The sequence below is a fragment of the Gobio gobio genome (genome assembly GCF_949357685.1).
Source record: "Gobio gobio genome assembly, chromosome: 2".
Lineage (NCBI taxonomy): Eukaryota > Metazoa > Chordata > Actinopteri > Cypriniformes > Gobionidae > Gobio > Gobio gobio.
In genome coordinates this window covers 77,774,104-77,800,651 of record NC_137098.1, presented here as the reverse complement: position 1 = coordinate 77,800,651, position 26,548 = coordinate 77,774,104, and the positions used below count along the sequence as shown (strand labels likewise).

General features: G+C 40.1%; 3 protein-coding genes across 3 annotated transcripts in view; 1 reads left to right on the top strand and 2 right to left on the bottom strand.

The window, feature by feature from the left end:
* Positions 1–581: 581 nt before the first annotated feature.
* Positions 582–6,044, bottom strand: LOC307141534 (uncharacterized protein). The gene is made up of 3 exons (XM_079841842.1): positions 5,964–6,044; positions 5,336–5,472; positions 582–3,140 (listed from the first exon to the last, which is right to left on the bottom strand). The coding sequence occupies exons 2-3, from the start codon at positions 5,374–5,376 to the stop codon at positions 1,550–1,552; spliced, it is 1,632 nt and encodes a 543-aa protein (XP_079697968.1). The 5' UTR covers positions 5,377–5,472; positions 5,964–6,044; the 3' UTR covers positions 582–1,549.
* Positions 6,045–9,626: 3,582 nt separating this feature from the next.
* LOC307141532 (uncharacterized protein) lies at positions 9,627–15,297 on the bottom strand. The gene is made up of 2 exons (XM_079841822.1): positions 15,113–15,297; positions 9,627–12,942 (listed from the first exon to the last, which is right to left on the bottom strand). The coding sequence occupies exons 1-2, from the start codon at positions 15,121–15,123 to the stop codon at positions 11,349–11,351; spliced, it is 1,605 nt and encodes a 534-aa protein (XP_079697948.1). The 5' UTR covers positions 15,124–15,297; the 3' UTR covers positions 9,627–11,348.
* A 10,541-nt stretch (positions 15,298–25,838) lies between these two features.
* LOC307118800 (uncharacterized protein) overlaps positions 25,839–26,548 on the top strand; it is a gene marked incomplete at its 5' end in the record, with an annotated part of 49,512 nt that continues 48,802 nt past the window's right edge. Inside the window, one exon of the mRNA XM_079804599.1 lies at positions 25,839–25,920. Coding sequence (XP_079660725.1) covers positions 25,839–25,920 — 82 coding nt within the window. The remainder of the gene's footprint in view (positions 25,921–26,548) is intronic.

Genomic DNA, 26,548 nt, shown 5'->3' with positions numbered 1-26,548 from the left:
TTTTTGCAGTTTATGTATGTTTTCTGCTCCTGCAGTGCTGGTTCACAACCTGCTGATGTTGGTAGAAATGGCATTTTTGCAGTATTGCTGGATTTAACAACAAACCTTTAATACGAAAGAATGAAACATTCTTTTGAAATGTCAATGTCATGTTATTTTTTAATCCTTCGCTCCCCACGTGCATCAATGAGCCTTGGCTGCCAATGACCCTGTCACCGGTTCACCACTGTTCCTTCCTAGGAGTACTTTTGATAGAGACTGACCACTGCATTTTAAGTTGTTTCCACAGTTATAATGAGACAAAATTACCCCCCCCCCCCCCCCTTTATGAGTCAAAAATCAAACCAACAAGTTTGAAAACAACCATTGCAATTTACTGGGCAGCATTGGTCAATCTATCAATTAGAGTAACAAATGCAAGAGTGTGTTCTGTTTACAGCTTAGTGCTTAATACACTAAATGAGGCTGTTCAGTATCAACTACCTCAGAGGGCACTGCTAAGTAGAACAAACTGTAATTTGCACTTCTGTCTGTTCAAAATAAATGAAATGAAACCTAGCATTTTTTTTTTTTTTGCTTTTGGGGTGTACCGAACTCGTATCAAACCATGACCCCAAAAAATTAACATAAAGGCCTACTACTACTTTTATAAGCATATAATAATTATAATAATTTGTTACATTTATATAGCGCTTTTCTAGGCACTCAAAGCGCTTTACATGGAAGGGGGGAATCTCCTCAAACCACCACCGACGTGCAGCACCACCTGGATGATGCGACGGTAGCCATATCGCGCCAGAACGCCCAATACACACCCGCTGATTGGTGGAGAGGAGACAGAGTGATGAAGCCAATCTGTATATATCGTAAGTTGCCAATGGGCAAATTTGGCCAGGATGCCAGGGTTACACCCCTACTCTTTACCGATTTTTAATGACCACAGAGAGTCAGGACCTCGGTTTAACGTCTCATCTGAAGGACAGTGCTTGTTACAGTATAGTGTCCCCATCACTATACTGGGGCATTAGGACCCACACAGACCACAGGGTGAGCGCCCCCTGCTCCAACCTAGTTTTCACAGGTCTCCCGTCCAGGTACTGACCAGACTCAGCCCTGCTTAGCTTCAGTGGGAAACCAGTCTTGGGCTACAGGGGAATATGGCTGCTGGATGGCTGCATAAGTCACCGATCTGGTCTTTCTTCTTTACTCTGCTGTTCATACGAGCAATCCTGAGACCCAATGAATGCACTAACACAAATGCTGGTTGATGTAAATCTGTTTACTGTTGAATGAAGTACAACATCCTCTTAGTGGTTGTGTTTCACAGCATGCACTACTCCTACTCACCTTCCATCTAACTAAACATTTATGCAGTCCCCGCACAAACCACAAGAGGGCAGTACCACAACATGGAATTAACAACTGCTGTTGAATTCAGAAGAATTCAGAATAAAACTGATTAAAATCCTAACTCTGTTACACATAAAGGCTACAATGTTTCAAAATTCTTCATTTTCATTTATTCATGTCTTATCTTCTCTGCATTTGTTCATTGGTAGGCAATGAAAAGTTTTGCCAGACCAGCTCTCAAGTAACTCAGAGCGTCTTTATTTGCTTCTTCAGCTACAGCAGTTCTCCTCATTTCCTCCAGCTCTCGGACCCACTTTTCTTTCCCAGCCTCCCTCACTCTGGGGATGAAGAAGTCCAGATGCTGAAGAGTGAAGGCCGAGTCTGGCTTTAATGCGATCTGAGAAAGATTCTTGATGATCTGATAAGCTTCGGACAGAAGAGTTGACTTTTGATCCTCAATCTCCTGTAGATCTTGATCAATATAATCAATTACAGCTGAAAACCTCTTAGACTGTCTTTGAGCGTTTTCATATTCCTTTTTTATAGAGTCAAATTCCATCATGCAACTTGAGGTGCTCATGACGTATTTCTTGTTTTCTTTGACGTGTTTGCTGTGATGGCACTTCCCTGTGCATACGGTGCAGTAGCCTTTCTTCATCACTTCACATTTGCTGGGATTAGAAACCCACCAGCAGTCTAACTCATGGCAGTTTTCCTCACAGATGGTGCAGGTCGTCGCCTTCCTGTGCTTCCATGAAGCGCTTTCAATGGGAACCTTCGTTTTAACAGTCTTTTTGACTCTAATGTTGAAGTTTTTATGTTCCTCAATCTTTTCCTTGTTTTCCATCATTGCCTGCTGAATCTGAAGTTTTTCAGCCTTTTTCAGCTCTTTCTCTTGAACTTGCAGCTGTAAGTTGCACATGGACGCTTCTAATATAATACGCTTAATCAGGACATCTGAAGTCAACTCTAAACTTCTTCTGTTCTTTTCATTCAGAGACAGAAGGAATTGCTTCATGCCATCCATGCTGTCTTGCCAAGCGTCTCTTTGAGCACGAACGTGTCGTTCTCCAGTGTGACGGGCGTCGGCCTGCCGGTTGTTGAATAAGAAATGAACAGGTTGGTTATCGCGGTCTCGTCTGCAGGGGATTTTAGCTTTATTAATGGCACTGAGGACGTTTTTGGGGGGCAGACCATCAGAGTGTGTGATTAAAAACACAATGTTGTTCACAATGTCTTTTCCAAACAAAGACAGAATTGAACTGATAATGTAATGCTGTCTGTCCGAGAGACGATTCTTAGACGCTTGAGTCACGAAACACACAGCATCGACCTCACACACTCCATCTTTGCTCTGAAACAGCATGGATAAATTCTCAGCCACTTCCAGATCTCTTTCCAGTCCTCTAGTGTCTCCGTAGCCTGGAGTATCAATGATGGTAAGAGATACTAGACTCTTTAATGAAAAGACCTCATACATGGTGATTTCAGAAGTTTGTGATTGTGATTGGTCTCTGGTTGCTTCTTCTGTGATTTCATACCATAGTTCATCCTCAAACTTTACACCCAGTAAGTAGTTGACCATGGTGTTGATGATGGTGGTCTTCCCAACGCCGGTTTCTCCCACCAGCAGAACAATTTTGTTTGGTTTACTGTCGTCTTTTTTCCCAAAAGTCCATTTCCTGACTTTCCCATTATCATCAAGCACTTTTCTCTCCGTATGTAGACGATATCGCTTCGGAGGTCCTTGATGAATCAGAGATGGTCTTCCTGGTGGAAGACTCGGCCTTCTGCAGATGGAGACAAATATTTCTCACAATGTTTGTGTAGCAGGGATTTAAGACTTAATACCCATAAAAAACAATATAAAAATATGTAAAATGTAAAAATGTAATTCTTACTGTTTGAGCATCAACATAAACTATTTTAAACCAGGAAATCCCACTGAATGTAAAAGATTGGCTCGGGTTATGTCTATAACCCTTGTTCCCTGAGAAAGGGAATGGGCACTGCGTCGGAACGACGAATTTGGGGTTGCTCCCTTAGCAGAGAATGATCCAAGTACCTCAGATCTAAAGTTGGACACAACTCGCCATCCTTCTTAGGAACTACGAAGAACCGGCTACAGAACCCGGACTTCCTGTCTGGCGGAGGAGCACGTTTTGTGGCCTCCTTACCAACAGGGAGTGAACTTCCTGTTCCATTACCCGAACCTGCCCAGGAACCACTCTCGAGGATGGCTTTGGGTGTCCACTGAGCCTCATCCACGACCCCCTGAAGCGGCTGACCGGCAGGGAGCAGTCGAGAATGATTCTCAGTGCACGGACGCGTTCGCTGCCAGCCGCAGGTCTTTCTAGAGGCGGATAGAGCAGCGTGCATTCGCAGGACATCGATGTGGCCCGAAGCGTACTAGAAGGCGGGAACACAGCAACAATTCCCAAAAGCTCCACAGGGGAGGTGACCTCGATCGCTCCTTCCCAGGAGAGGGGTCTGGCCAGCAGGGGCCTCATCTAAGGGAGCAGCTCGACAGGGCCGCAACAACTAGGGCGGACACTGCGATTAGCAATTGCTAGAAAATGATGTGTCCTGAGGGCTCCAAGGAGGAGCAAACCTCACAATGCATGAAAGCAGCCCCCTCAGGAACTGACCATGCATGTTATGCTCCAATCTTAGATTAACATCAACATCTGAAGTGAAACACGCTTTAGATGACAGGCTGATTTAAAATACCTTATCAAAGTCAAATAATATGCCATTTAGTTCCTTAGAATTGAATGCCTCCATAATCACGCAACCAGTGAAACATGGTCTGAATGATAGGCTGAATAAAAATATCTAACTCCTCAAAGTCAAATAATATTCCATTTTAATTCCTCAGAATTAAATGCAGCCATAACCACCAGACGATACTGATTTAATAAGTATTTATACGGTCTCGTAATCTACACGTTGCCTCAGCAAAGCGAGATTCAAGCAGTTATAATACAATTGGCTTTCATCCCTCGATAAGAAAGTCAATAGGCGCGAGGCTGAAACACCCGAAAGGTGCACGGCTGTACGCGTTGAGATATTTCTCAATGAAAACAGCCAGCACCCTCAGGAGCTGACTGCATGCCTCGCACCCAACCAGTATCACATGCACACCGATCGCATGTGTCACTTTAATTGCAGACCCGTAACCTGCGCGCTGCCTCGGCCACGCAAGATTGAATCTTGCATTAAGAAGTGGCGAGCGCTCGTTATAACTTCAACTGCCTCGATGCTGAGCATGTCTAATTCCTCAGAACCAGACCGCTCAAGCATCGGATCCTCCACCCCGGGGGAAGAAACCACAGCGCAGGCTTCCACGCGGGGAGGGAGAACATCTGAACTGTCAGACGAAGACTGGGAAGATGCCTCAGCAGTCCCAAGTCTCGCTGACACGTCCATCTGTGAGCCCCATGACCTTCCTCGAAAGCCGCCCTAGCGTGCTGCATGCCCAGGCACTGTACACAAAGCATATGTGTCCATGCCCAACATATAACAGGGACACGGGAGCACACAACGCTAGTATTGCTCGCCCTCCTTTCCACTTATATATATATTATTTTTTGTAACAAACAACACCAAATAGACAAACAGTTTTGTACACAGAGTGCTATGCTGAAGAGCAAATGCCTACATAACTATGCGCCGGCCCCCTTTATGTATCTTCCGGGTATGCCGTCACATACTATGTCATGACGCAACACCAATCAGGATTGGAATAGTTTCATTCATACTGCAGACACACTGTTGCTAAGGGAGCAACCCCAAATTTGTCGTTCCGACGCAGTGCGAGTTCCCTCGAAAGGGAACAACATTTATCACCAGCCAGACAAGCAACAGTCAAGTTTTTGTTTAAACACCCAATTATTCTAATCATCTGAATCAGTAATTCATAAGTAATTCATAAGTTCATAAGTAAAAAAAAAAAAGTCAGTAATTCATAAGGACATTCTCTTACTTCACACTGTTCCACCGGCGGATGTTACGGCGTACGTCCATTGTTGCTGGGGTTAAAGGGATAGTTCAACCAAAAACAAAAATTCTGTCATTTATTCTCCCTCATGTCTTTCCAAACCTGCATGACTTCATTATTCTCTGTGGAACACAAAAGAAGATATTTTGAAGAACATTGGAAAACAAACAACATTGGACCTTATTGACTTTCAATGGATGGACAAAAAACACAAACATTTCTTGTGGATATTTCAGATGCTCTTGATCAAATAATAAAATTAGCTGTATTTCTCAGTCCACACATTGCCAAAAAAATTGCTTTATTTCTTAGTCCACACATTGCCTAAATCTTTGAAATATTCAGTGTCTAGCTAAATTTAGTCGGTTACAAGTGGATCAAGGACGTATAAATGATAGAAACATTTACACAGTTGCAGATTTTGTCTGTCAAGTTGACATTAGCCTTGGTATTTTGAACAAACTGCTTTTGTTTTCAAAAGAATAATATAGTTTGCTTTAATTATATATATATTTTTTTTTTGTGAGAGAGAGAGAGAGAGAGAGAGAGAGAGAGAGAGAGAGAGAGAGAGAGAGAGAGAGAGAGAGAGAGAGAATTTATTTATAATACTTACACCAATCGACCCCATATTGTTGTGGAGTTTTCCGAGCAAATCTCATCGTCAGTCAGTGTTGAGGAAGTTTGAGAAAGGGCCGCCTCCCCTGCTCTAGTAGTTCCAGTAATACCAGTCGTCTTCAGTTCGTCACCATTGAAAGGAACATGAGCTGGATTGTTTTCTTTTTCTCACACATGTTTTACATGTGCATTTCATTCTTTATTATGATAATGTTCCAAGAAACAATCATTTAAACAGGGAAGCCCCTCTAAATACTTCTCAAATCATGCTGCCATGATGAGTTTCAACTGCAGGACAGTCAAAGGGTTTGAAACTGTGGGGCTGAACTTAAAATAACGTACTACTCTTGGTATTTTCTCCATGGTTTTAAATGAGAGTAGTATTCTAGTATGTTATTCTGAAATCAGTCTTTTCGTGGTTTCATCTGCCACAGTGTGGGCTTGACGTCATTTGCACCTCTAGCGTTATTTCCCATAAAGCAGGCTACTTCTGGTTAATGGAATTCTGAGTATGTTTTCCTTGTTGCTGCTTCATTGTTTTAGACTGCACTGCTTATGGGTTTTGATTTATCCCATTTTGCTTTGTGATTGTATCTATTTCCCAGATTTTAATTATCTTCATTTTAACAATCTACATGTTGATTATCAAATCTTAAGATCGATCTTTTTAGTTTAAATAGCAGGCGACGTGAACCCTCTTAACTAGTTACAGCATGAAATAAACATGAATGAACATCAGAAGGCATGTTGAAAGATACAGATCAGCTTACGGAAACGTATCAGTGCTCGGAAATTATGTTGGCATTAGTGGAATTGCATTGGCATGGTTTAAATCATACTTACTTATTAGTTTGTAGCAGTAAATTAAGAGATGTCACACAGATCACAAGTTCAGTATGGAGTACCGCAGGGCTCAGTGCTAGGACCGTTGCTTTTCACCCAGTACATGCTACCACTGGGAGATATCATTAGGAAGCATGGCGTTAGCTTTCATTGTTATGCTGACGATACTCAGCTCTATATTTCTTCGTGCCCTGACGAAACTCACCAATTCACAAATATTAACGGAATGCATAGCTGATGTAAAAATGTATTGACTAGTAATTTCCTGCAACTTAATTCTGAACAAACAGAGATTCTAATTATTGGACAAAAAACGTAGTAACCTAGAATACTGTCTAACACTTGATGGCTGCTCTGTCAAGTCCTCGTGGTCAGTGAGGAACCTGGGTGTGCTCTTTGATACCAATCTCTCATTGAAAGCCACGTTTCTAGCATCTGTAAAACTACATTCTACCTTCTTAAAAAATATCTCTAAATTACGGCACATGCTCTCAATGCCAAATGCTGAACAGTGAGTTGAGTCGTTCATGAGCTGTAGATTATTGTAATGCTCTACTGGGTGGTTGCCCTGCTCGCCTAATAAACAAACTCCAGCTGGTCCAAAACGCAGCAGCTCCAGTTCTTACTAGAACCAGGAAGTGTGACCATATTAGCCGGTTCTGTCAACACTGCACTGGCTCCCTATTAAACATTGCATACATTTTAAAATCTTGCTTATTACTTGCAAAGCACTAAATGGATTAGCTCCCCAGTACTTGAGCGAGCTCTTAACACATTATAGTCATGCCTATTGCAATCTCAGAATTCTGGCCAGTTGATAGTACCTAGAATATAAAAATCAACTGCAGGTGTAGTTAACCGTGGAACGATGACAATAAAACAACTTGTTACATTTACCACAGGAAAGTTATTCTGTTCATAGTTAGTTGGTTAGCTAGATAACTATGGATAGAATGGATAACGTTAGTTTTTTATGCACTATGTTTACTTAGCCTGGAATGATTAAATAAACAAAAGAAAAAGAAAACTACTGCATGCACAATTTAAATGTTTTTTTATCAAAATGATGAAATTACATTATTATTCACTGTCTTAGAATTCAGTGACTTGTCTGCTGTTTTTAATCAGCGATGTAAGTTAATTAGTAGCATGAGAAAGTAGTTTTACACAACTAATTGGGCAAAGACCATTCAGTCCATCAGACAGCGCCATAAAACACATTACAGTGTGTGAACTGAAGTTCCTTCAGTTGATCAGGATCATTATGCGAGTGCTGGGTTCTTATAAAATCAGTTCAAATATCTGTATCACTAGAGAAGATACAGAGCATTTCAGAGATTAATTAAATTCCTCCTTGTGTAGAAAGCATATGAATTTCATGTTGATCGCTGGACTTAACGTGTCAACTTCACAGAAGATCTTCACTGCCACTCTCTAGTCTGATTACAGCAAAACAATTCGATCCTTCCTAGAAGAATATGGTACTTTGTAAATATAAAATTCAGTTTTTTTTTGTTTTGTTTTTTTACTATTTTTATATTTAATTGTTTATTCATTAAAGTTCAAATGATGTATTTCTTCTTGATTTTTAATACTTGCACCATTTGAGACCAAGGGAGTTGTATTATATCTTGATAAAAAAAATCCCATCTCTCATTCTCTGGGATTTTCAGGAATGTTAACTATCACCAGTATGTCATGCAATTTAAAGGATCTCGCTACTGCATTTTATTTGTCTTAGAAGACACGTTTTGTGCAGATCTGTGACACTATGCATAGCTGAATTAAAATTGATTGAAAAATAATGATATCCTAATTCAACAGTCAGCAATGCTTTAAGCATATTGTTTCATCTTTTTGTTTGCTCACATACATTACAGACACAGTGTGTCATCATGCTTTTGTTTGCCTGTCAGCGTATGCTTTCCCATTGTTGGTAATTACCGAAAATATTTAATTGTGTTGCAGTTGTTTCCTTATGCATACAGATTTCTTTGTGTTTCAGATGTGGTGGAGTTTTCCTTCACCAACTGGTTATTTATGACGTAGAATGTTTGACTGGCATTACTACTTTGCTTGTTTCTTTTCCTCATATTTGTTTTTGTTTTTCAGACATTCTTCTGGTAATGTCCTGCATGATTTGTATAAAATAAAACAGTAGAACTGTTGGTCTATAGAGACAATAACAGACCAGCATGCATCTATAAATTATTCATTCAAGAACGTTGTGCAAGTTTACTGCAACAATGGAGCCACAACGTTGACTTCAAAACTCCTGTTTCCAGAAAATTGTGCCATATGCATCAGATGTTCAGCCTACGGTCCATGGGCGTGACGTCTGAGGCTGAGTTTAATCAGCATGTAGCAAAGTCATTACTGCAGCTGTTGTCTTGAATACTGCAATCACTGAAGCAATTTTTGCCACCTCTTTGTATAAGCCACATTAAGCGAAGCACAATTTTGTTGTCTATCATTAGAATGATCACCTATATAGACTTTCTATATGTAGCGAAATAGCTCAAATGGGACATATTAATAATTATTCATAACTAATTATTCATTATGATTTATTATGAATATTTGAATCAGTTAATGAGATTAACTTGATGTAGCTACATTAACATTTCAATAAATCATTCAGTTCATTCTGTGAACACTCAATATTGATTATCAATTAATTCTAAGAAAGGGGTATTTTTCATGGCCACAGAAAAATAATTCTTCCTTTGCATTTACAGCGCTTAGAGCGCATAAAAAGATCAATCATTTAAGTGACAATTTGTTTGCAGGCAGGGAGTCAGAACCAGATATGTACTTTGCACAATTTTTATTAACTAAATCACGAACACACGGAAACTAAAGAGAAACACGTACACACAGAACAAAAACATACATGGGTAATATTTAAAGTCAAAGTGGTTGAAGAACCGGGTCAGAACAGATGGATGAAGCTATGAAAAACACCTGTGAGAAATATCGGGGACTACAAGCTTCTATGTCTGAACAAAGGGGTTTACAGCTTTTACTAACTACACAGCGTTACTTGCATTTAGCCGAAGCTGTTGAAGAGTGTCCGATGTCACAATTACAGGAGAAAGTCTTGATAGTTCGGTCCGATGGTGTTGAAGTTGCAATCGACTTCTTCTGCGTTGATTGAAGAAGATTTTTGGAACTTGAAGTTATTAGTTGCTCCGTTGAGGTTGAGGAAGTTGCACGTGGCTTGATGTGTGTGTAGGCCTGCAAGCCTGACCTGCTTGGCCAGCTGAGAGGCAGCCAAGGTGATGCATCGGTTGTCCGTCCAGAGAGAGAGAGAGAGAGAAAGAAGATAAAGGCAGCTCTGTGCGGGGGCCTTTTAACCTCTCCTTCGAGTGGTCAGTGAGCCAATCGCACTTAGGCTTTTGGGGGGAAAGTTTTACGATCCTTTGTCTCAAGCAGATTGTTTGTATATGTAACTGGATTGGTTGCTGATGAAGGAACTATTAAAGATTCTTGTAATACTAATATGGTGCACAGGTATCGACATATCATATACACAATCATTCAGAACTTTAAATTACAACTTCATAGACACCAAACCAGGTATAGGTGAGATTACATTAACTAGTGGTTTGTTCATAAGATAAACTAAATGAAATACCATACAAGATACACTTTTACAAGATAGTTATAATCATACGCACAATGTCCTGGGGCGCATGTTCATTTATAAAACAGTTTTTCTATAAATGAATGCAGGAAAGTCTGTTTAAGGGCTAGGGTTCTCCCTCTGGCGCCTTGTTTTTCACAGTTTATCGTTGGTTCTCCACTGTTCCTTCCTTGGAGCACTTTTGATAGATACTGACCACTGCAGACCGGGAACACCCCACAAGAGCTGCAGTTTTGGAGATGCTCTGACCCAATCGTCTAGCCGTCACAATCTGGCCCTTGTCAAACTCGCTCAAATCCTTACGCTTGCCCATTTTTCCTGCTTCTAACACATCAACTCTGAGGACAAAATGTTCACTTGCTGCCTAATATATCCCACACACTAACAGGCGATGAAGAGATCATCAGTGTTATTCACTTCACCTATTGCTTATAGTGCATGAATAGACTGAATGTCTCAGTGTTCTCAGTGTTTTTGAAAAAAGTTGCCAGCCACCACCAGCATTACACTAAAGTTTCATGCCCCCCAGAATATTTTATATTTTTTTTTCAGAAGATGTGTAATTGGGCCCCCTACCGTATAACAGTGAAAACATTGAAAGCTGCAAATTTTGGTCAATGGCGGGGAAAGAGTTAAGTTTAAAGGGTTTGGAAAACTAAATATTGGTGTAAAAAGTAATACAAATAAATGATGAAGGCATGACAAAAGTTTCAAATGTGTCTTTAATCTGACTTTCATACAATAAAAACAACAAATGAAATTTATTAGTTGTTTTAAGTCAACTCCTGGTGTGTATATATAAGTGCTGTTGAAACCTTTGTTCAGAAAGCATTGGTTTCTCATTGTAAGCAGCTGTCTTTGACATGTTATTTGTTTCATCTGTACTAAATCTGTTCATTGATGCTCACCAAAGAAAAGTTTTGCCAGACCAGCTCTCAGGTAACTCAGAGCGTCTTTATTTGCTTCTTCAGATACAGCGGTTCTCCTCATTTCCTCCAGCTCTCGGACCCACTTTTCTTTCCCAGCCTCCCTCACTCTGGGGATGAAGAAGTCCAGATGCTGAAGAGTGAAGGCCGAGTCTGGCTTTAATGCGATCTGAGAAAGATTCTTGATGGTCTGGTAAGCTTCGGACAGAAGAGTTGACTTTTGGTCCTCAATCTCCTTCAAATCTTTGTCAAGATGTTGCATAATAACCAAATATGTCTTGGTTTCCTCTTGAGCTTTTTCATATTCCTTTTTTATAGAGTCAAATTCCATCATGAAACTCGAGGTGCTCATGACGTATTTCTTGTTTTCTTTGACGTGTTTGCTGTGATGGCACTTCCCTGTGCATACGGTGCAGTAGCCTTTCTTCATCACTTCACATTTGCTGGGATTAGAAACCCACCAGCAGTCGAACTCATGGCAGTTTTCCTCACAGATGGTGCAGGTCGTCGCCTTCCTGTGCTTCCATGAAGCGCTTTCAATGGGAACCTTCGTTTTAACAGTCTTTTTGACTCTAATGTTGAAGTTTTTATGTGCCTCAATCTTTTCCTTGTTTTCCATCATTGCCTGCTGAATCTGAAGTTTTTCAGCCTTTTTCAGCTCTTTCTCTTGCACTCGCAGCTTTAAGTTGCACATGGACGCTTCTAATATAATTCGCTCAATCAGGACATCTGAAGTCAACTCTAAACTTCTTCTGTTCTTTTCATTCAGAGACCGAAGGAATTGCTTCATGCCATCCATGCTGTCTTGCCAAGCGTCTCTTTGAGCATGAACGTGTCGTTCTCCAGTGTGACGGGCGTCGGCCTGCCGGTTGTTGAATAAGAAATGAACAGGTTGGTCCTCGTGGTCTCGTCTGCAGGGGATTTTAGCTTTATTAATGGCACTGAGGACGTTTTTGGGGGGCAGACCATCAGAGTGTGTGATTAAAAACACAATGTTGTTCACAATGTCTTTTCCAAACAAAGACAGAATTGAACTGATAATGTAATGCTGTCTGTCCGAGAGACGATTCTTAGACGCTTGAGTCACGAAACACACAGCATCGACCTCACACACTCCATCTTTGCTCTGAAACAACATGGATAAATTCTCAGCAACTTCCAGATCTCTTTCCAGTCCTCTAGTGTCTCCATAGCCTGGAGTATCAATGATGGTAAGAGATACCGGATTCTTTATCGGACAGACCTCATACATGGTGATTTCAGAAGTTTGTGATTGTGATTGGTCTCTGGTTGCTTCTTCTGTGATTTCATACCATAGTTCATCCTCAAACTTTACACCCAGTAAGTAGTTGACCATGGTATTTATGAGAGTTGTCTTCCCAGCGCCGGTCTCTCCCACCAGCAGAACAATTTTGTTTCGTTTACTGGTGTCTTTTATCCCATAAGTCCATTTTCTGACTTTTCCATTATCATCAAGCACTTTTCTCTCTGTATGCAGACGGTAGCGTTTTGGAGGACCTCCATGAATAAGAGTTGGTCTACGTGGTGGAAGTATCGGCCTTCTGTAAAATAAGAAGGTAAATGTTAATCAACATATTTGCACAGCAGGAATCTACTACTAGAAATGTCCATTAAAAAACAGACATTCGAGATTAAGGCAAGTCCAATTATTTTTATAGTTCATATGATAATTTACAGTTTCATGATGTTAATGCCTGATTGTCCAAATGTAATGTTTTAGAACATTAGCAATAGTATAGATTACATTTGACTGTGATATAAACAATCAAGCAGTTGGTTTTGCTCTGTTGTGTGATTTGAGAGTAGGCTTAATGTATGTATAACGGACATAGGCTAGTAAGAGCTGTGTGTGCAAACCTCACTCCCTTGGCCTCAAGAGGTGCACTAAATGCTGCAGTATTTAGTGCCCTTGTTAGCGCGCCGGCCTCCCACACCGAAGACCCCGGTTCGAATCCCGTTTGGATCGAGTTGAGTAGGGCCGGTTACATTTGGTGCCGTGACCCAGATGGGAGTTAAGTTTAGGGGGGGTGAGTGTAAACCTCACTCCCATGGCATCAAGACGTGCTAGCGACTGATGATAGAGGCTGCGATCTTTAGTGTTCTTGTTAGTAAGCCTGCCTCCCACACCAGAGACCCCGGTACGAATCTCGCTCAGACCGGGTCGAGTAGGAACGGGTACATTTAGTGGTGTGGGAGTGAGGTTTAGGGGGGTAAGTGTAACGGACGTAGGCCAGTAAGAGCTGAGCATGTAAACCTCACTCTCCTGGCCTCAAGAAGAGTACTAGTGAATGACATTAGAGGCTGCAATCTTTAGCGTTCTTGTAAGCGCCCACCTCCCACACTGGAGACCCCGGTTCGAATCCTGCTCGGAGTGGGTTGAGTAGGACATTTGGTGCCGTGACCCATATGGGAGTGAAGTTTAGGGGTTGAGTGTAATGGACGTAGGCCAGTGAGAGCTGTGCATGTAAAAGCCTACTCCCTTCTGGCCTCAAGAGGCTGCAGACTTTAGTATCCTTGTTAGTGAGCCTGCCTCCCACACCAGAGACCACTCTGAGCGGGTTAAGAAGGACCAGTTACATTTGGTGCCCTGACCCGGATAGAAGTGAGGTTTAGGGGGTGAGGGTAATCTACATAGGCCAGTAAGAGCTGTGCATTTAAAACCTCACTCCCCTGGCCTCAAGACATGCTAGCGACTGATGATAGATGCTGCAGACTTTAGCATCCTTGTTAGTGAGCCCGCCTCCCACACCAGAGACCCCAGTTCGAATCCAGCTCAGAGTGGGTTGAGTAGGACATTTGGTGTCATGACCCATGTGGGAGTGAAGTTTAGGGGGTGAGTCAAACGAATGTAGGCCAGTAAGAGCTGTGCATGTAAAAGCTTACTCCCTGCTGGCCTCAAGAGGCTGCAGTCTTTAGTATCCTTGTTAGTGAGCCCGCCTCCCACACCAGAGACCCCAGTTCGAATCCCGCCAGTAGGACAGATTACACATGCAGATATGAAAAATGTAAACATTTAATTAATTATTTTTTAACATAACCGTAATAATAATGTTCCAAGATACATTGTTTTAAACAGGGAAGCCCCTCTAAATACTTCTCAAATCATGCTTGCAGGGCAGTCAATGTAGTGAAGGGATTAAAACTGTGTGCAATTGAAATGTGTGTATAGCTAGTTTAAAGCATTAGTTTGGAGAGTTTTAAATGCTCCAGGACAAAGTCTTTAGTTTTTAAAATGGCATAATCTTTGTTCTGTAATGAACCAGAGATGATCACTATTATTTCAAAACATACGCTGTTATTTTCTCATTTATCTATTTTAAAAATATATATATGAAAATACATTATTAATCACGGCCTTAGAATTTGTAGTATTGACTTGTAGTATTGACTAGTATTGACTGTTAATCAATGATCAAAGTTTATTTGTGGTATTAGAAAGTATGTCAAAGCATTTTTTGTTCCTTTTTGGGAAAAGACCATTCAATCCATCAGATGGCGCCATAAATCACATTACAGCCAATTCAATCCTTCAGTTGATCAAGTTTTGTCTTTGTAATCAGTATGAGTGGTGGGTTGTTATAAAATCTGTTCAAATTTCAGTATCACTAGAGAAGATACATAGCATTTTAGCAGTTAATCAGCTTAATCAATTTTATTATTTTTTTTACAAGTAAATGTATCCTCCTGCAGAAAACATGAATTTCATCTCACCCAGAATCCATGGTGATCCACCTCACAGAAGACCTTCACTGCCACTCTCCAGTCGGAGTCCAGCAAAACAATTCAATCCTTTCTTTAAGAATATGATGTTTTTAATTTGTGTATGTAATCTATTTGAGGAATATTATTCCTGAATACACAGTCTCTGCGTCATGTCTGGCTGAATTGTGTGCTATGACGGAAATACTGGTTTATTTAACAAGTCTAACTAGCTGAAGTCCCTCCCAGCCAAATGTGTCTTCAAGTATCTGATCATGAATGCCAGGAACAACAGGCTTACGTGAGCATGCAGAAATGTTTTTCACCCTTGAATCATTATTAATGTAACGTACTTGTGTCATTTATTAAAGGGATAGTTCACCCAAAAATGAAAATTCTGTCTTAATTTACTCACCCTCAAGTTGTTCCAAACCTGTATGAGTTTCTTTATGCTGAACGCAAAAGAAGATATTTAGAAGAATGTTTGTAACAAACCAGAGAGCGCAACCATTGACTACCATAGTATTTTTTTCCCTACTGGTACTTAATGATAATTAAAATATTTTCAATGTTTTAATAGTTTTCCATATCTCCATGCAGAAAGATTGTTTTGTGTTATTATTTTTGGCTTGTCTATCGACTGTAAACACAGGTTGTGATCATTTTCTGCCTTTTTCACAAACATGTTTATTAGCAGCAGCATTTGAACACTTACATTAATGACATCCTTGGGCTTTTCTATGATTTTTTTTTGTTTTTGTATGTAATGCATGGCATCTTAAAGTTTAAATGAGAGAAACAATAATTATATCACTAGAAAGCTTTTTTCAGTGCATTTTTACTCTCATTAATTTGCAACTAGCATAGATGAATGACTTTTCTAACCATTCATCTGTGATCGTCACAATCATATTAGTTTATTAGAACTTCATTTCTGTGCTGGATAATTTCCTGCTGTGTTTAGTTTCTGTTTCAGTACAGAAATGTCAAAAATCAGATCAAGGGTGAATGATTAGTTTCACAAAGCTGTCAAGACCTTCAGGGAAACAGAAAATAAAGCTGAGAAACATGCATTTTTGGGGGGTATCTGTGATATCTGACTCTGGGATACTGAAACAATGTTGTGCAACAACTTTTTTACTAGTTGGGACTTGAAAAATGCATCTCTGGACGAGTGACGTCAAAATACCTGTGAGTTACCATAAACAGTTTTGAGTTCTTATAAGGAAACAAACTCATTAATTTGCAACTACATGTCAACTAACTCTCGTTCATTTGCAACTACATGTCAACAAACTCTCGTTAATTTGCAACTACATGTCAACAAACTCTCGTTAATTTGCAACTACATGTCAACTAACTCATTAATTTGCAACTACATGTCAACTAACTCTCATTAATTTGCAACTACATGTCAACAAACTCTCGTTAATTTGCAACTAAATGTCAACTAACTTAATTTGCAACTACATGTCAACTAACTCATTAATTTGCAACTACATGTCAACTAACTCATTAATTTGCAACTACATGTCAACTAACTCTCGTTAATGTGCAACTACATGTCAACTAACTCTCATTAATGTGCAACTACATGTCAACTAACTCTCGTTCATTTGCAACTACATGTCAACTAACTTAATTTGCAACTACATGTCAACTAACTCTCGTTAATTTGCAACTAAATGTCAACTAACTTAATTTGCAACTACATGTCAACTAACTCATTCATTTGCAACTACATGTCAGCTAACTCTCATTAATTTGCAACTACATGTCAACTAACTCATTAATTTGCAACTACATGTCAACTAACTCATTAATTTGCAACTACATGTCAACTAACTCATTAATTTGCAACTACATGTCAACTAACTCTCATTAATTTGCAACTACATGTCAACAAACTCTCGTTAATTTGCAACTACATGTCAACTAACTCATTAATTTGCAACTACATGTCAGCTAACTCTCATTAATTTGCAACTACATGTCAGCTAACTCTCATTAATTTGCAACTACATGTCAACTAACTCTCGTTAATTTGCAACTAAATGTCAACTAACTTAATTTGCAACTACATGTCAACTAACTCATTAATTTGCAACTACATGTCAACTAACTCATTAATTTGCAACTACATGTCAACTAACTCTCGTTAATGTGCAACTACATGTCAACTAACTCTCATTAATGTGCAACTACATGTCAACTAACTCTCGTTCATTTGCAACTACATGTCAACTAACTTAATTTGCAACTACATGTCAACTAACTCTCGTTAATTTGCAACTAAATGTCAACTAACTTAATTTGCAACTACATGTCAACTAACTCATTCATTTGCAACTACATGTCAGCTAACTCTCATTAATTTGCAACTACATGTCAACTAACTCATTAATTTGCAACTACATGTCAACTAACTCATTAATTTGCAACTACATGTCAACTAACTCATTAATTTGCAACTACATGTCAACTAACTCTCATTAATTTGCAACTACATGTCAACAAACTCTCGTTAATTTGCAACTACATGTCAACTAACTCATTAATTTGCAACTACATGTCAGCTAACTCTCATTAATTTGCAACTACATGTCAACTAACTCATTAATTTGCAACTACATGTCAACTAACTCATTAATTTGCAACTACATGTCAACTAACTCTCATTAATTTGCAACTACATGCCAACTAACTCATTAATTTGCAACTACATGTCAACTAACTCATTAATTTGCAACTAGCATAGATAAATAAAATATTAAAAAGTTACAAATAAAGTAAGGTCTAACTGTAGTATTCATCCCAGGTACAGAAATGTAATAATTAAATGTAAAATAACACTACAGTGATCACAGTATAAATCTAATATAGGTTAGTTGTTTGTTGACATGTAGTTGCAAAGCTAGTAGATTTTCTAAAGTGGACCATCGAAATAAAGTGTTGCCTGTTTGTGTGTTTTTGCTGCTACCTGTAGAAAGATGGCAGCTGCGTTCAGGAAGCGAACTGAGGCTATAATTAATTCACGGATATTTTTAGAGAGAACTAGTTGCACAAGATTCTTTCAGAAGATTCCAAACGTGTGTCATCAGTGAAGGCTGTTCTAGAGGAAACATGTGGATGACGTTCATGTGTGCGTGGGGTAAAATATGTATAACCAGTTTACCTTTCTTTCTTTTTAAAATCATCTGAATATTTAAGAAAATCAATTGCCTTCAAGTAATTCTGTGTTATAAAGCTGACATAAACATCTGAGATTAAATGTTTTCTTAACCGAGATTGTCAATGAGACTTTATAATCTAAGTTATATCTCTTACAGTGTATAATACCTTAAAATGCTTATTATAAAGTTAAATTATTGCCTAAACTTGTAACAATCCCCAAATGCTTGTTGAAGGTCACATTAAAACCTTATATTTTTGTGTACCGATATTAAGCGAAATTCAAGACGTAATAACGGTTTGAAAGTAGAATGCATGTGATTTGTCTAAGAATCGCTTATATCGTTTTAAGTGACTGACAGGATTACATGAACAGATTACTCCTGAACTTACATTTAAGAAGTTAAAGCTGCTGTCCGTAACTTTTTTTTGTGTTCAAGATTAGAACATGAATCCATTTTTTCCAAACTGTGCTTTTGTCTTACCCTGAATCATTATGGTACACTGATATTAAGTATTTATATTGGGACTATTTCACAGCGGAAACGCGGCGGAGGAGCACAGTCCCTGCGTGAACCGCCATAGACATAAACAGAGAGAAGTAGCTCCGGCTGCAATGTTCTTCCGCAAGATGCATGCAGTTCTGTTTGTTAACCACTAGAGCGCAAAAAGTTACAGACTGCAGCTTTAAGTATATGTTTGTTTTCATAAACAAATGAACACATATCAATGATATTTGATGGGGGTTGGGGGGGGACGTATTATTGTATTGTGAATGTCACATGATATGGATTATTTTGTTGTTTGAAGATCTTTTAGTCAACAATTGCAAAACATTTTCTGTGAACTAGTGAAGCTTAATATCTCATTTGACTCAGTTCTGTAGTGTGAACTGATTCATTGTTTCTTTGACATTTACATGTTAAGTTTCCAGACATCCTGCCACATATTTTTTTATTGTTATGGTGTATTTAATGCAACAGTGGTGCGCTTTAAAATGAGTCCCCACATGTTTTTATATACTGTATATCAAGTGTAAATGTATGTCTGTTACACTTAATTTTCCTGGTTAAATAAACATTACATAAAAAAGAGAGACCAAATACAATTCTATTTTGTATTTTTTGCTATAACTATGTACATTTCTATTTATTAAAACCAAGTAGTGTTTTTATGCATTTTTACATTTATTCCAAATTAATAACTAAAGTAAAAATTTAAAAATGTGTATTATTTGTGAACTAATGTTCAGATTTTCTTTTTAATACTCAACTTATTTATATTACGCACCTGCTATATGTATTCTAGTGCAGTTTCTACAGAGGAAGTAATTGATGACCAATTCATGCAAAGTCTTGTGTTGTTTTAAAGATGCAAAATGTTTCCATCTGGACAAACAGAGACTGATTTCAATTCTGACTTTGGTTCTTTATTCAAATGGCATTGCAGAGCATGAAAATAACCAGTAACTGAGCTCGTCCAGCTGGTGAGATTAACTATGTTGCATGTGTTTAATGTAACATTTGCAGGGTTTTTTTTATGGTTTATGCTTGCTTCACCCTGAAGAGAATGACAGAATACATCCTGACAGAATACAAGAAACAAACAGCACTTTAATGTTTTTACTTTTATTTACTTAAATTACAGTTTTTCTCAGTCGCTTTGGTACATTTCTGCAGTTTTGTACATATCTAATCACATTTCTCTAAACAATTCATACAAACAGCACCACACAATGTAAAGCCTTACAATCATTAGTTCATCTCTCAAAAGTTAGTATTTATGTCAATGTACATATCAGTGCCATCAGAATAATAAGTCGTAGTGTCATTGTTCATGAACAAGATAGTCAGATACTATTTCATCATGTAAACTATGGCGATGGTTCTGCTTTTTCTGTATGGCAAATATAACAGTTTTTCACAATTACTAAAACACTAAACCCCATTCTCTGAACCGAATTGTCAATGGCCTAAACCAGTGATTCTTTTCCAGTAGAATATAGACTACATAAATGAAAACCCCGCTCTGCATAATCCCAGCTGGCTCTCCAGAGTTCAGGTTTTACGTCACCTCTATGAATTGCGTTCAGTGTTGAAAACGTTTCTTGTTGATGTGAAGTCTGGCCTTGCGGTGCCAGTACGACCCCTTGTGATTAGGGCAGTTGTCATTTTTTTGAGAGGTTGAATTTGTTTTAGACAAAGTCAGTGCATTAGTTGGCAAATTGGGTCTTTGGCGTGATCGGCTGAATAATACAATTTTTGCATGTTTCCTAACTTCGCTGACTGTGTGCGAGACAGCGATGAATAGCTCTTCTTTGATTAACACATTCGCTCAATGTGTTGAAGGACTGAAACAACAATTCAGCCGTTATTTCAGTGAGGACTTCAGTTCATTTTCCACATGATAGGGGAGACTTGGCGGGGCTGTAGTTCTAAAAGGTTAAGAACCTCAGGCCTAAACCCATTTCTCAAATAAATCACTCTTTTTGCAAAACCATACACCCAGAGAATCTGTTCCCAGAGTCTACAATACCTGCTGGTCCCACCCAGTCTCCTGTTTCTTTCATTGCTGCTGGTCCCACCCAGCTCCAAGTCTCCTTTGTCACTGATGGTCCCGTTCAGCCTCCCACTCCCTCCTCCACTGCCAACAGCATCCAGGGTTAACTTCAGCACCTCGGCTCCTCCTTCACTGACTCCGCCCTGTTGCTCGGATCCATCTCTGGCTTCCAGGTCTGCAACTCCGCCCTGGTGTGCTGATCCCCCAGCTCCACCTCAGCTTGTCGACCCACCAGCTTCACCTTGGTTCCAAATCCACTGTGGTCCACTTTTCTTGGCTCCCTCATTCCTCCTCTACTTTGGTCAGTCATCTCCCTGCACTGCAGACTTCAAGGCTTCCGGCTATGCCTCGTCCATCCACCCCTTTGGCTCCACCGGACTCTTTTTTTCCCTCCATCATCTCCTCTCTGGGTCCTCCCTCCATCATCTCTTCCCTGGCTCCTCCCTTCATCGTACCTTTCCTGGCTCCTCCCTCCATCATCTCTTCCCTGGCTCCTCCCTTCATCATCTCCTCCCTCCATTATTTCCTCCCTGGCTCCTCCCTCCATCATCTCCTTCCTCCATCAACTCTTCCCTGGCTCTTCTCTCCATCATCTCCTCTCTGGCTCCTCCCTCCATCATCTCTTCCCTGGCTCCTCCCTTCATCGTCCCTTTCCTGGCTCCTTCCTCCATAATCCCTTCCCTGGCTACTTCCTCCATAATCTCCTCCCTGGCTCCTTCCTCCATCACCTCCTCCCTGGCTCCTTCCTCCATCATCCCTTCCCTGGCTCCTTCCTCCATCACCTCCTCCCTGGCTCCTTCCTCCATCATCCCTTCCCTGGCTCCTTCCTCCATCATCCCTTCACTGGCTCCTTCCTCCATCATCCCTTCCCTGGCTACTCCCTTCATCATCTCCTCCCTGGCTCCTCCCTCCATTATTTCCTCCCTGGCTCCTTCCTCCATCATCTCCTCCCTGGCTCCTCCCTCCATCATCTCCTCCCTGGCTCCTTCCTTCATCATCCCTTCCCTGGCTCCTTCCTCCATCATCCCTTCCCTGGCTCCTCCCTTCATCATCTCCTCCCTGGCTCCTTCCTCCAACATCCCTACCCTGGCTCCTTTCTCCATCATCTCTTCCCTGGCTCCTCCCTTCATCATCTCCTCCCTCCATCATCTCTTCCCTGGCTCCTCCCTCCATCATCTCCTCCCTGGCTCCTTCCTCCATTATTTCCTCCCTGGCTCCTTCCTCCATCATCTCCTCCCTGGCTCCTCCCTCCATCATCTCCTCCCTGGCTCCTTCCTTCATCACCCCTTCCCTGGCTCCTCCCTCCAGCATCTCCTCCCTGGCTCCTCCCTCCATCATCCCTTCCCTGTCTCCTTCCTCCGTCATCCCTTCCCTGGCTCCTTCCTCCATCATCCCTTCCCTGGCTCCTCCCTTCATCATCTCCTCCCGGGCTCCTTCCTCCATCATCCCTTCCCTGGCTACTCCCTTCATCATCTCCTCACTGGCTCCTCCCTCCATTATTTCCGACCTGGCTCCTTCCTCCATCATCTCCTCCCTGGCTCCTTCCTCCATCATCTCCTCCCTGGCTCCTTCCTCCATCATCTCCTCCCTGGCTCCTTCCTCCATCATCTCCTCCCTGGCTCCTTCCTCCATCATCTCCTCCCTGGCTCCTTCCTCCATCATCTCCTCCCTGGCTCCTTCCTCCATCATCTCCTCCCTGGCTCCTTCCTCCATCATCCCTTCCCTGGCTCCTTCCTCCATCATCCCTTCCCTGGCTCCTCCCTTCATCATCTCCTCCCTGGCTCCTCCCTCCATCATCTCCTCCCTGGCTCCTTCCTCCATCATCCCTTCCCTGGCTCCTTCCTCCATCATCTCCTCCCTGGCTCCTTCCTCCATCATCCCTTCCCTGGCTCCTTCCTCCATCATCTCCTCCCTGGCTCCTCCCTCCAGCATCTCCTCCCTGGCTCCTCCCTCCATCATCCCTTCCCTGGCTCCTTCCTCCATCATCCCTTCCCTGGCTCCTTCCTCCATCATCCCTTCCCTGGCTCCTCCCTTCATCATCTCCTCCCTGGCTACTCCCTCCATCATCCCTTCCCTGGCTCCTTCCTCCATCATCTCCTCCCTGGCTCCTTCCTCCATCATCCCTTCCCTGGCTCCTTCCTCCATCATCTCCTCCCTGGCTCCTTCCTCCATCATCTCCTCCCTGGCTCCTCCCCCCATCACCTCCTCAGTTCTTTCTGTTCTTTGTTCTTCAGCCTCTTCTAGCTCTTCCTCTGTTTTGCATCCCTACCCCTCCACTATGCTCTAATGCTTTACATTCTCATTCATTAGGCAAATCCCAGATTCACCAGTGCAATCCATCAAGTCAGGACAACTGTGTCATGACAACTAGTTCAACCATTTTGCATGTAATTACTTATGCGATGAACTAATGCTTGTTTTGTAGGTAAGACTACTCAACAGAGAACCAGTATGATATAGTTTGATTAACATGACCGAAAGTCATCACCTATATTTATATAGTGCTTTATATAATACAGATTGTTTCAAAGCGGCTTTACAGTAGTAACAGATTCAAATTCACCTGAAAAACAGCTCAAACAAGCCAATAATGTCATTATTCAGCTCAAGTCACTTCAGTGTTGATTCAGTTCCGTTTGATAACTCTAAAGTTAATCAATTGTGCATACATGCTATACAGTGTATTTGTGCAAGTGCATGCAAGTTTAAGTGCTATGACAAACTACTGTACACTAAACAAGCAAAAGACACAAGATAGTAGTGTTTTTTCACATGTGTGTATTGTGGCGTGTATGTGGCTAATCATTTGATGGTTTGTGTGTAGAGTTGCTATACAAAACACTATATACAGAGTGTGCTTTTGCAAGAGATGTGTGACCTTTTTTTTTTTAAAGAAAACTGTAATATCTTAAGTAAATGTGGCTTAAGTAAATATACAGTACATATATTGATTTAAGAATGTTAAGATATTTTTATTGGAAACCAATCCAAAAAATAAAAACTAAGGAAGAGAGTATTTTTTGTAATGTAGATAGAAAATATAATGTTTCAACAAGTCTGGTTGAGCACTTACCAAAAATCTCAATATTAATCAGGGAAATCTTACAACCCCAAATCAGAAAAAGTTGGGACAGTATGGAAAACGCAAAAAAAAAAAAAAAGAAGTGATTTCTAAATTTACTTTGACTTGTATTTCATTGCAGACAATATGAACACAAAATATTTCATGTTTTGTCTGGTCAACTTCATGTCATTTGTAAATATGCATCCAGGAATTTCAGTGCGTAAAGGACAAGGGCGCAAGCCTAAGCTGAACAACCGTGATCTCCGATCCCTCAGGCGGCACTGCATCAAGAATCATTCATCTAGAAGCCATATCACCACATGGGCTCAGGACTACTTTGGCAAACCTTTGTCAAGTACCACAATACGTAGTTACATCCACAAATGCCAGTTAAAACTGTACTGTGCCAAAAGGAAGCCCTATGTTAACAGTGTCCAGAAGCGCCGTCGACTTCTCTGGGCTCGAGGCATCTGGGATGGACCATCACACAGTGGAAACGTGTACTGTGGTCAGATGAAGCAGTATTTCAGGTATTTTTTGGGAGGAATGGACGCCGTGTGCTCCGGACCAAAGAAGAAAAGGATCATCCAGACTGTTACCAGCAACAAGTCCAAAAGCCAGGGTCTGTCATGGTATGGGGTTGTGTCAGTGCCCTTGGCAAAGGTAACTTGCACTTCTGTGAAGGCTCCATTAATGCTGAAAAGTACATCGAGATTTTGGAGCATAATATGCTGCCTTCAAGAAGACATCTTTTCCAGGGACGTCCATGCATATTTCAACAAGACAATGCAAAAGCACATTCTGCACACATTACAAAGTCCTGGCTGCGGAGGAAGAGGGTTCGGGTACTTGACTGGCCTGCCTGCAGTCCCGACCTGTCTCCAATAGAGAATGTGTGGTGCATTTTGAAGTGCAAAATTGCTGTACTGTTGCCCACCTTAAGACTTGTTTGCAGGAAGAATGGGACAAAATTACACCTGAAACACTTCATCACTTGGTGTCTTCAGTCCCTAAACGTCTTTTAAGTGTTGTGAAAAGGAATGGCAACATTACAAAGTGGCAAATGCTTTACTGTCCCAACTTTTTTTGAAATGTGTTGCAGGTCTGAATGACAGGAAAGGATGCATATTTAAAAATGACATGAAGTTGACCAGACAAAACATGAAATATTTTGTGTTCATATTGTCTGCAATGAAATACAAGTCAAAGTAAATTTAGGGTAACACTTTATTTTGATGGTCCCTTTTGAACATTATGTTGACTATAAGTAAATTTGCAACTACATGTCAACTAACTCTCATTAGATTATCAGTAGACTGTCTGCTTAATGTCTGCTAACTCTTTATTGTGATGGTACTCCAACAGACATTCTACTGACTATAAGTAACTTTGCAACTACATGTCAACTTATTCTAACCCTAACCCTACCAGTCTACTAATACTCAACTAACACTCTAATGAGAATTAGTAGACATGTAGGTGCAATGTTATTTATAGTCAACAGAATGTGTTAAAGGGACCATCAAAATAAAGTGAAACCAAATTTAGAAATCACTTCTTTTTTTATTATTGGCGCTTTCCATACTGTCCCAACTTTTTCTGATTTGGGGTTGTATTTTCTTATCATAGTGAGATATGTTGACTTATTTCTTTGCACAAAATAGCACAAAGGCATAAGATGATGACCAAATTGGTTGTAAATGTGAATGAGTAACTAAAGTCATACAAAAAACTAAAAAACAAGTTCCCTGAAATAATCAAAATCATTCTTAATCGAATTAAATCCAAAAACTTTAAGCTTTCATTGTAAATTTTGCTAAGAAAAGAGCAGGAAGATGCCATTATTTTGTAAAGAAAGTATGTAAAAATGACACATTTCCATACGGATGATCTCGGTTACTGGCTATTTTCATGCTCTACAATGCCATTTGAATAAGGATCCTCATGTCGCTGCCAAGTCAGAATGGAAATCAGTCTCGCCGTCTCCACACTGAACGTCTGCTCCGCTGGAGGTTTTCCATGAAAGGTAAGGAATAAATAAACATTTATATTAGAAATAAAGTGAGAATGCTGAAAGCTTTGTCTGTTAATGCAGATCAATTCAAAATCTGCTGTGATATTGATCGTATTGTGCTTGTTTGCCGTTTATATGTCATGATTCAAGTCTAGATGCTTTTTTCCATTTATTCTGAACTTTAAGATTGAAATGGTTGAACAACGTGAGGTTACACATTTTATTTTAAAGATAAATTGTCATGAAAAATATTTTGTTACATTATTAAAGTAGGCTCTATTAGTTTTATTGCGTAACTTATTTTGTTTAACACTGCAAAGATGAATATCATCCAAAAAAAAAGTTTGTGTTTACCTAATATATGTGTGTGTACTGTTTATAATTATTATGGATATATAAATACACACACACATGCATGTATACATTTAAGAAAATTTGTTTTTAATATAATTTAAAATATATATTTATATATGATAAACTATATATACTGTTTATACAAGCAAATATTTCTAAAATATATACATGCATGTGTGTATATTAATATATACAGAATAATTATGCACAGTACACACACATATATTATGTAAACAGAAACTTTTATTTTGGATGCGATTAATAATGATAAATTTTTCCCCAGCAC

Bases quoted from the DNA above. Each gene is read 5' to 3' on its own strand.
- LOC307141534 (XM_079841842.1), bottom strand. From the start codon at position 5,376: ATGGACGTACGCCGTAACATCCGCCGGTGGAACAGTGTGAA. The intron at 3,141-5,335 runs GTAAGAGAATGT...CTCCATCTGCAG, and splicing joins CGCCGGTGGAACAGTGTGAA to AAGGCCGAGTCTTCCACCAG.